General features: G+C 44.1%; 1 protein-coding gene across 2 annotated transcripts in view; it reads left to right on the top strand.

Annotated features, from left to right (window-relative positions):
• Positions 1–10,445, top strand: part of RHBDL3 (rhomboid like 3) — a 66,890-nt gene that overhangs the window by 40,039 nt on the left and 16,406 nt on the right. For both annotated transcript variants that reach the window (XM_069089899.1, XM_069089898.1), the window contains exon 6: positions 9,822–9,922. In XM_069089899.1, the coding sequence (XP_068946000.1) occupies positions 9,822–9,922 (101 nt within the window). The remainder of the gene's footprint in view (positions 1–9,821; positions 9,923–10,445) is intronic.

Consider the following 10,445-nt stretch of genomic DNA (forward strand, 5'->3'; position numbering starts at 1 on the left):
TGAGAAGCTACAAAAGGATAAGAACGGAGGAATGGGCAGATTTCTACAGGGAAATAAGCCAAGTTCTAGCTCTGTGAGCTTTGGGAGAAATCTCATCACATTATGGATTTTATTGGTGGCATTTTTATAAGGTTTTCCAAGTGCCTGCTGTGTGTTAGTGAGGTCTTAATCTTTTCCCAGTAGCAATAAAATTGCAATCAAAAGAGCAGTACTCCATCCAGCCTTGCAAACAAACTACAGGCAGTGTGACCGGGGTGGGGGGTTGTGGGAGCTCAGGAAGGAAGGTGGTGATGCCCACACAAAACTCCTTTCTGCCCTTTGGCTTCCTTTATTTCAGTGAGATTTCCCCAAGCACACACCTCCTTGAGTGTTCTCTAATAAAAGGATGACAGTACTGCTACCTTGGACAGCACCCTCCTGAGTCACCCCCTAAGACCTAATTTTCTGTAATACACATACACAAAAAGGAAGTCACATGCCTATTTTTCAGAACAGGGAACTGAGAGGCCCAGAGGTTCCATAACAAAGGAACAGAAAATACATTCATCAAATCTGCAGCCAATATTAAGTTAAGTAAGACAGTGAATATTTGGGAAGATGAGTAAAATTCCAAATGACCTTGGACAGTTGGGGAAGAAAAAAATTAGATTATGAAAAAGTAGGATGAAATTATCATCTCATTGGAATGAGGGCAGGGTGGTACATTCATCAGTTAGACAAATACAAGCTGAGGAAGGGTTGCCTAGGTCATTTAGGTCCCTGCCAGTGTTTCTTGGATACTTTCCATTGCCAACCCCTTGGGAAAACAAAGGAAATTTTTTGTCTCCAAAGACTATGACCCTGGGACATGGCCTGCTTCCATTTTTCTCCAGGGGTCACCTCTCCCACATCAATTCCACATGCAGTTGCAATGCACACATTACTTTTACTACCCTGCAGGGGTTGTGGGAAATTTCTAAAGTACAAACATTGTACAATTTAGGTAAAGTACAAGCAAAAGGTCTCGTATTACTCCATTACCTTGACACAGGATTAAAATGCTACTCCATTGCTTCCAAATCTTCCTGTTTTACTCCCCTTCCCATCAGCAAGCCCCAACTTTTCTTTCTAGTTGACTTCATTTCTTCCTTCCCATCTAAAACTGAACTATTTCCTTTAGCCCTCTGTTGGTCCATAAAGAAAGAGTGATATAGGGATCTGTTAGACAGTCAGGTGGCATAGAGCTGGATTCAGTCAGGAAGACTTCTGTTCAAATACTACATTTGATGTTTACTTTTTGTGTGACCCTGGGCAAATCAAATCACCTTTCTGGATGTAGGTTTCCTTTTTCATCAAATGATGGGGTAAGAATCAATGAATTCTAAGTTTCCTTCTAGTTCTAAATCTATGAATATAGGATTCTATGACTTTTTCATAGTCATACAATAGAGATAGAGGCAGAAAACCCATTCTCTTGACTTCTGTTGGACTCCAGTACCATTAAAGTACCATGGTGAGGGTAGGGCTAAGAATTACAATTATCCCAGGAAATACAGAAGTAAGTTTATGTGGTCCTGGCCAGTGGACTTCCTAGTTGGGTGAATTGGAAACTCCCCTGCCTCCTATTAGTAAACACTACCTGGAAAGCCCTTGTTTGTCTAAAGCTGGTGCATCCCTCTCTGTTGAGCAGACACAAGTTGTGGTCAATAGTATGGAGGGGGGAGGGAAGGGGTGAAGGAACAGAGATTTGCTCCATCTACTCTCTTTAGGGTCACAGAAGGAGGCCATACCCAGAAAGCTGGGACTTCCTCTGCCCAAGCTGTACCAAAATAGCCAAACATCTCCTTTCCCAAATTAGTTAGCTTACTGGTACATCCCTGCACTGCAGAGATTCCCTACCCCCCAATATAACCCATTGTTATTTCCATCATGACGCTGGCTTATTTCATGCCTTGGTTTTATTTTATTTTATTTTATTTCCTTCCCCTAATTTATAGCTGACCCTGCTTTGTGAAATTAACTGACAATAGATCAATACCTAATTAAAACTGGAGGAAAGCTGATGGAAATGGACTTGGGGAGTTCTAATTTGTTGGTCATTTTTTTCTTCCTTGTGATCACTACACCTACCCTACTCCACCCTGGTTCCATAATGGCGGTCTTAAAAGTCCTGGGGGTGAGGTTGCTATAGTGCTTGAGGATTTTGTTATAGCCCTTGGTATTCCTAGCACAGTCTTTGAATGAAGGAAGTGTAAGTGCACTTCATTACTGTCATTCACAGATGTTCAAGTTTTAAAGGTTCATAGATGTCTAGCTGGAAAGAACCTGAGAAGCCATTGTCTCCCACCCCTTCATAAGGATGAAGAAACTGAAGCCCAGAGAGGTTAATTAACTTGCCCAAGGTCACAGAGGTAGCAAATACCAGACAAAGGATTTGAACTTGGGATCCCTGACTTTTTTTCACTGTCATACTCTGCCTTTCCAACTATACCACCTTCTTATGAATCAAGGAAATCCATAGCACCAGGGGACTCCATTCAGTGAAGGCAACCCTGGGAGTCTGCCCAGAGATTCAGTGCTCTAATATATCTGTTCCAGATGCCGGACTTGGTTTCCGCATCCTGCAAACAAACCCAGAAAGGGATGGAAGGGGAGCCGAGCAGGAGGGTTATGATCCCTTAGTCTTGGTGCCCAGTTAGAATCCTGATCAGAAGGATTGTTGTGACTCCTTGAAACTTGGCAGAGGAGCCTTCCTATGTTTCTGTAAGTCCTCAGTGACCTTAACTGGAGAGCCAGTGTGGTGTTGATCTGGAGTTAAGACACCTGACTTCATATTCTGCCTCAGATACTTGAAAGCTGTGTAACCCTGTGTAAGTCCCTTAATATCCCAGGGCCTCATCTGTATCATTCTTCTCTATAAAATGGGATAATAACATTGGGAGTTACTTCTCAGGATCATTGTGAAGAAAGTGTTTTGCAGACCTTAAAAAAGTGTTATCTAAATGTAAGGTAAGAGCAAGTTACTTAACCCTGCTTCCTCATCTGGAAAATGAGCTGGAGAAGGATAAAACAACCACTCCAGCATCTAAGGCAAGAAAACCCCAAATGGGGTCACAGAGAGTCCGCCACAACTGAACGGCACGATTGTTAGTACTAATTCAGGTCTCAGACCACGGTTCCCAATTAGTGCCTTAGAACCTGCTACCTTTTGGTTTTCTTTCCTTAGAAGCTGCCAAACTCCCATGGACCCTAAATTTGGGGATTGGCTTTTTAGATGGAGCCAAAGCATGTTTGCTAAGTCCTTTCATAACACACAAGAAAATCACCAGTGGGGCTTGGAGCTCTCCGAGATGCTGGGAATTGCTTTGGGCAGGATACTAGGGGACAGGGCCTGGTGTTTAGTGGGCACTTTAATTTGTAGGGCAGCTCACTGGTCTGAGAGCTGAGGGCACAAAAACAAAGGATTTTTTTTTCAGATTAAAAAAAAAACTCTTTGGAAATGGGAAAGCTAGCTGTTGCTGCTCTTCCTTTCCAGAATCTCCCAGTCCTGGTAGGCAGGAAATTGTCCCTGAAATCCTGCCTGCATCCATCCCCAGCATCTCAGAGAGCTCCAAGCCCCACTGGTGATTTTCTTGTGCATTATTTATCACCCAGCTCAATAAATATGCTTTAGCTCCATCTAAGAAGCCAATCCCCAAATTTAAAGGCCGCAAGAATTTTTCAGCTTTTACAGAAAGAAAAACAAAAGGTAACATGTTATAAGGCACTGGTTAAGAAACCTTGGTCTGAGACTCGAATTGTCACTAGCAATCATGTTGTTGTTCAGTCGTATCCGACTACTCATGACCCTGTTTGGGGTTTTCTAGGCACAGATATCATTCCAGAAGAATATTTTAAATGAATAAACAAAATGTAAGCAAATAATGGTTTGCCATTTCCTTCTACAATTCATTTTACAGATGAGGAAACTAAGGTACAGGGAGGTTGAATCACTTGTTCAGAGTCACACATCTAGTAAGCATCCTAAGCAGGATCAGAACTCAGACTTCCTGCTTTTACTTATCCACTGCAACCACCTCTCTGTGTAGAGTCTTAATAAATGCCTGGGTGATCGATTGGAATAATAGAACAACTCAGGTGCTTGGATGGTTTATGAATGGCTTGGGGCAAAGATATGAACTAGATAATAACTCATATTTCTGTGCTGTTTTAAGGTTTAACAAAATAACAAAGGTTTGACTTTTCTCATAGTGTAGCTGCTAGAACGCTGGACTCTTTGGATAGAGTCAGGAAGATCTACCCCTGGAAAACTCCTGACTTGGTGACCTCCACCAATGCAGGCTGGGGCCTGAAACTGTATAGTCTTAGAGAAAACTTTATGGTTTATAATCTTCTTTTTTTTTTTTTTTTTGGTCATAGACACTTTTGGCACTTTGGTGAAATTTATGGACTCCTTTTCAGAATAATGGTTTCTTGAATTAAAATTCTTTTCAATCAACAAAAATCCTACCCACTCCTCCCACTGTATTGAGGGGGGAAAAAGATCTATTGTAAATATGTATAATCAAAGAAAGTCAATTCCCACATTGGCCATGTCCCAAAAAATATAGCTCAATCTACCTCTTTGGGAGTCCATAGTCTTTGTCAAGAGATAGGCCACATGCCTCATCATGAGTCCTCTGGAATCGTGGCTGGTCATCTTGTGGACCAGGCTTCCTAACTATTACAAAGTTATTTCTTTTTTACACTGTTGTGGTTGTTGGATGACTTGTGGTCCTGGTTCTGCTCACTTGCCTCCGCATCAGTTCATACAAGTCTTCCCAGGTTTATCTGAAACCATCCCAGAAGAATATTTTAAATGCATAAAATAAAATACAAAGGATCACAAAAGAAACCAACTGTATTGAAATACAGTTATCCAGATATCTTTTAAAAAATAACATTTGTAGTTAAGAACTCTCTTCTTTAGAGTTGCCTGGAGCATTGTGAGGTTGTGACTGAGGGTTGGAGTCAGACTCAGACCCAGGTCTTCCTGGCTTAAGACCAGCTTTCTTGTCTATATACCACACTGTCTCCTGTGCAAGTATGATTATCCCCACTACAGAGGAAACTAAGGCTGAGAGGTGAAGTCACTTGCCTATGGCCAGCAGAGGGTCTCTAGGCTCCAAGTTTAAGGTTCCTCCCACTACACGCTTACTGCCTTTGGATTACCCTTCTAGGAGGGTCATAGCTAAGAAAGATAGAGGCTACCACATATTAGCATTTTAAGATTTGCAGAGAGCTTAACAAATATTATCTCATTTGATCCTCACAGTAACTCTGGGAGGTAGGTGTTTTTATTCTCCCCAGTGCTGGGCCTGGAGTCTGGAAGAGCTGAGTTCAAATCCAACCTCAGACACTCACTAGCTGTGAGACCCTGGGCAAATCACTTAACCGTTTGCTTCAGTTTCCTCATGAAGTGGAGAAGGGAATGGCAAACCACTCCATTATCTTTGTTAAGAAAACCCTCAAAAGGGGTCAGACACGATGGAAAATGACTAAACAACACCACTGATACTGAGAAGGGTTAAGTGATTTATTTGCTCAGGGTCACATACCTAGTAAAGTGTCTGAGGCAAGATTCATACTCAGGTCTTCCTGACTCCCAAATCCATCCACAAAGTCACCTGAGAGCTCATTCCCAATATCTAGGCCCCTGTATCTACCCCAGTCAGACCTGAAAAGCATCTAGCCAAGAAGGCTGGGCCCCTGCCAACCTCTTCTCTCTGTCTCCATCCTCTCCTAAGGAAAGGGCTAATGAGCCTGAGGGCATTTTTCCTGTGGAAATTTCTGCACACTCACCAAGGCCTACCTAGCTAGTCACCTCTCATCAGCCCTGCAGCTCCTTTGCGCCCCTGGGCTGTCCCTCCCAGCTATTTTTAGCCTCCTGTGCCCTTCCCGGGAAGCCCTGGTCATTGATCACACTTAACGGGGAAGAAAGAGGCCAATAAATTCATTTCGTCTCCGGAGCTTCTTTCCACCCAGCCTGAAGTTTGCCTCCTTTGGCCCTGGGCTCATCTCTGTTTTCCTCTCCTCCAAGGAGGGTGCCAGGCCTCTCTCTTCAGGGCTTTCTCTTTGAAAACATCCCCCCCCCCAAAAAAAACCAAACCCACCTAGGAGATGCCTGCTAATATTCTGTCATTTAACTCTGCTCTAGCGGGGCAGTTTGGGAGGGAGCCAGGGAAGAGAGGAAGGTAGTGGCTAAAAAAAGTTGGAGCTTTTGGATTCTTGCAGAGGGAAAGGGGGGAAGAGCCCAGGAGAGAAGGGAAAAAAGGGGGTCACCCAATTGTGCAAGCTTGCTGCAAATGAAAGGAAGAAGGAAAAAATAGCATTTATTAAGTGCCTACTGTATGCCAGGAATTGCACAAAGCATTTTACAAATATTGTCTTGTTTGATCTTCACAACAACCTTGGGGAGCAGGTGCCATTATTAATCTCACTTTACAGATGAGGAAACTGAGACTGAGGGAGGTTACGTGGCTTGACCAGAATCATATAGTCATTAAATGCCTGAATTTGAAGTTGGGTCTTCCTGATTCCAGGTCCAGTGCTCTGGGCACTACCTAGCTGCCTTAGAACAAAGGAGGGTTATAGGATCATGGATTTTATTTTATTTTATTTTTTGCTTTTTGGAGGGGGGAGGCAGGGCAGTTGGGGTTAAGTGACTTGCCCAAGGTCACACAGCTAGTAAGTGTTAAGTGTCTGAGACCAGATTTGAACTCAGGTCCTTTCATTATACCACCCTGCTTCCCAAAAGATGGGCAGACTAAAGCATAGGAGAGAGAGAAGGCTGTGTAATGACAGGCAAGTAACAACCTCAGTTTTTTCATCTGTAGAATGGGGACACAAGGATGGTGGTGAGGAGAGTGTTTTGCAAACCTGAAAGTGCCCTAGGATTATTGTTATTACTCAACATTTAAACTTAAACCCCTGCCCTGCTCTTACCTGCCAGTACCATTTAAAAGAGGCTCCTTAGACACAGGCTTAGGCCACTGTGGAAATTATAGTTTCTGAGAAGTTTGTCTGAGCTATGGCAGGGGGATGCTCTCATTCAAATAGGGGGTCTTGTTTCCTCTTTTCGGTTTGTACCCTCATTGTTTAGCACAGTGCGTGGTACATAGGGCCAAGGAGTGGGCCTAGGATTTCACTGGCATAAGGAACTCCCAGGTGAGGAAACTCTCTCTACTGATGCCAGTTTGGCCCCTTCTTTGAGTCTTAGATGATGACCTGTGATTCTCACTTGCCTGGGGTCAGACGACCAGTGTGTGTCAAAGGCAGACTGGAAGCCAGAGCCAGCTCTCTCTAGTCTGCCACAGCCGCCTCCGCTGACGCCTAGGAAGTGCCAACATATGCTTGTCGGCTGACTCACTTACCAGTGGTGAGGTTTCTGGGCAGCCAACTCGGATGGTGTCTTCTAGTCAGAATCCCAGTCTTTGAGCTGGAAGGGACATTGTTATTGTTTAATAATTCACTTGTGTCTGTTTCTTCATAACCCCCTGGACCATAGCATGCCATGGCTGCCCATGGAGTTTTCTTGGCAAAGATACTGACTGGTTTGCCATTACCTTCTCTAGACCATCCCTGACCCTCCCACTCCCCAACTATATAGGTGAGGGAATGGAGACCCAAAGTGGAGAAGTCATATGCCCAAGGCCCAATGGTCAGTGGTAGAACTAAACCACAGACCAAGTTCTGACTATTGGATCATAGCTATAGAACTGAAAGGGGCCTTGAAGGCCATTTATTCCAACCCCTTCATTTGACAGATGAGGAAACTGAGGTCCAAGAAAGTTTCAAGTGACTTCTGCAAGATCACCCAAGTGTCAGAAGTGGGGGTCCTGGTCCAGTTTTATTTCCAGGCCTGGCGTGTGGGAACAGAGAGAGGGTCATCCCTGAAGCTTGAATGGCCACTAGCCCAGCCCTCGCCAGGGAGAAACAAGGTCTACAAGAAGCGTAGGAAAGGATTGTGACCTGGAAGGGACCTCGGAGGTCATCAAGTCCAACCGTCTGCTTTGCAGAAAAGGGAAGTGAATTTCCCAAAGTTGCACAGGGAAATAATGGCATGCTGAACTTGAGGTCTGCTCCTCTGTTCTGTATCCAGTCCTGCTTCCCCCGTACTCCACATTGTCTCATAAGGAATCAGGCAGCAGATCAGGCAGAAGATGGAAGAAGCACTGGCCCCTCTGGGCTGTACTCCTGGGTCCACGTTTCTTGGTTGGAGTTGAAGGTGGTGGATGGTCTTGATGGTCACAGCTTAGTGGTCTTCTTCAGTCATTTCCAGCTCTTCATGGCCCCATTTGGGGTTTTCTTGACACAGATACTGGAGTGATTTGCCATTTCCTTCTCCAGCTCACTTTACAGATAAGGAAACTGAGGCAAATAGGGTGAAGTGACTTGCCCAGGGTCACACAGCTAACGAGTATCTGAGACTGGGATTTGAATTCAGGTCTTCCTAACTCCAGACCTGCTGTTCTTTCCACTTTTCCACCTAGCTGCCCTCTACTTAGTGAAGGAAAGAGTAGAAGGACAAAGGAAGCTAGAGAGAGAGGACTGTAATAGCAGGGGAATAGGGTCTAGGAACAAGGAGGTGAACATCTCCCTGCCCCTGATCAGGTTCTGTCTGGAAGACGGTTTGGCTCTGGGCGGCACAATCTAAGGAAGCTATTTAAAAACTGGGAAGCACCCAGCGGAGAGCAGAGAGGATGGTCAATTCAATTCAGTTCAATAAACACGAATCCATGCCACATGATGTTAGTTGGAGGAACCAGAAGGAAGCGGGGGAGGAAAGAAGTGAGCATTTATTATGTGTTTCCTATATGTCAGACACTGTGCTAAATGCTTTACAAATATTATCTCATTTAATCATCACAACAGTTCTAGGAGGCAAGTGTTATTATATTTCCCATTTTACAGTTGAGGAAACTGAGTCAGACGAGGTTAAATGACTTGCCCAGGGTCCCACAGCTAGTGTCTGAGGCTGGATTTGAATTCAAATCTTCCTGACTTCAGATCCAGGGCGCTATCCTCTTTGACGCCTAGCTGCCCATGTGTTTTCCTAATGAACTGGGAATGTTTATCCTGGAAAGGAGAAGCCTGAAGGAGTATGGGGAGAGGTGATTACTCTCTTTAAGTACTTGAAAGGCCATTGTGTGTGTGTATGTAAACGTGTATGAGTGTGTGTATAGGTGTGTGAGTGTGTGTGCATATGTGTATATAAATGTATATGTGTGTACAGGTGTGTGTGAGTGTGTGTAAGTGTATGAGTGTGCATATATGTATGAGTGTGTGTGTATTGGGGGGAATAGATTTGCACTTTGGGGCCCCTGGGGAGAAAAAAAGGAACACTGAGCAGAAGATGAAGAGACAGATTCAGGCTCGGTGTCAGAAAGAGCTTCCCGGCAGTCCAAGTGGAATGGGTGGCCTTGGGAAGTGTGGGCCTCCTCCCCCTGGCTGGATGGGAGGACCATTTGTGAGGGATGCTATAACAGAGACTCTTTTTTGGCAATGGGTTGGATTAGCCAACCTCTGAGGTCCTTTTCAACTCTGAAATTCTGTGATCCTGTGAAGTTGGAGAGAGTACCATGAGATGGAAAATGTGCTTGGATCCAATGAATAATTTAGTAGGTTGATGCAAATACAGGTGGAGACCTAAAGCTTTTTTTTTTCCTCTTGAGCTTTCCCAGAAGATTGAATTCAAAGTCACTGGAATCTCATCCCATCGAACAGTTTCACCAGCAATGGTGGAACCTCAGTGTGAAGAAGCGCAAAGCTCTTAAGACTCTCCAATGTCTTTCCCACAACAGGTTCTTTGGCAGTGTCTGTGGCTGACATGACTGCACCAGTCGTTGGCTCCTCCGGAGGGGTCTATGCACTTGTCTCTGCCCACCTGGCCAACATTGTGATGGTGAGCACCCTCCTACCCTAGCCTACTTCCTACCTGTTCCCACCTTCTCCAGGGTTCTCAAATACAATTGGACATATTGTTCTTTCCCCTTTAAAAATGTTTCTTTTTAAAACCATTTTGGACTTAATGAACACACGCACATACACACACACACACATACATACACACAAACTGAACATTTCCATCATCTATGATTCTTGTGTTGGTGCCAAGTCTGTAGTCCTTACTTACCCCCATGTCCACTCCACTTGCCACTTGACACCAAGCCCCTAGAGGACATATATGTGTGTGTATACATATATATATATATATATATATACACACACACATATACATATACATATATCAGGATTTTATACCTTTATAAAATCCATGTCTCTCTCCAATCTCTCTTTCTCTCTGTCTCTCTGCCTCTTTCTGTTTCTCTGTCTCTTTTTTATTGTGTCTGTCTGTCTTTCTGCCTCTTTGCCTGTCTCTCTATCTCTCTCAATCTCTTTGTCTTTCTCTCTGTTTCGCTGTCTTT

Source organism: Petaurus breviceps, unplaced genomic scaffold (genome assembly GCF_028583685.1).
Source record: "Petaurus breviceps papuanus isolate PSGF00001 unplaced genomic scaffold, PetGlider_PUasm1.0 186, whole genome shotgun sequence".
NCBI classification, from domain to species: Eukaryota; Metazoa; Chordata; class Mammalia; order Diprotodontia; family Petauridae; genus Petaurus; species Petaurus breviceps.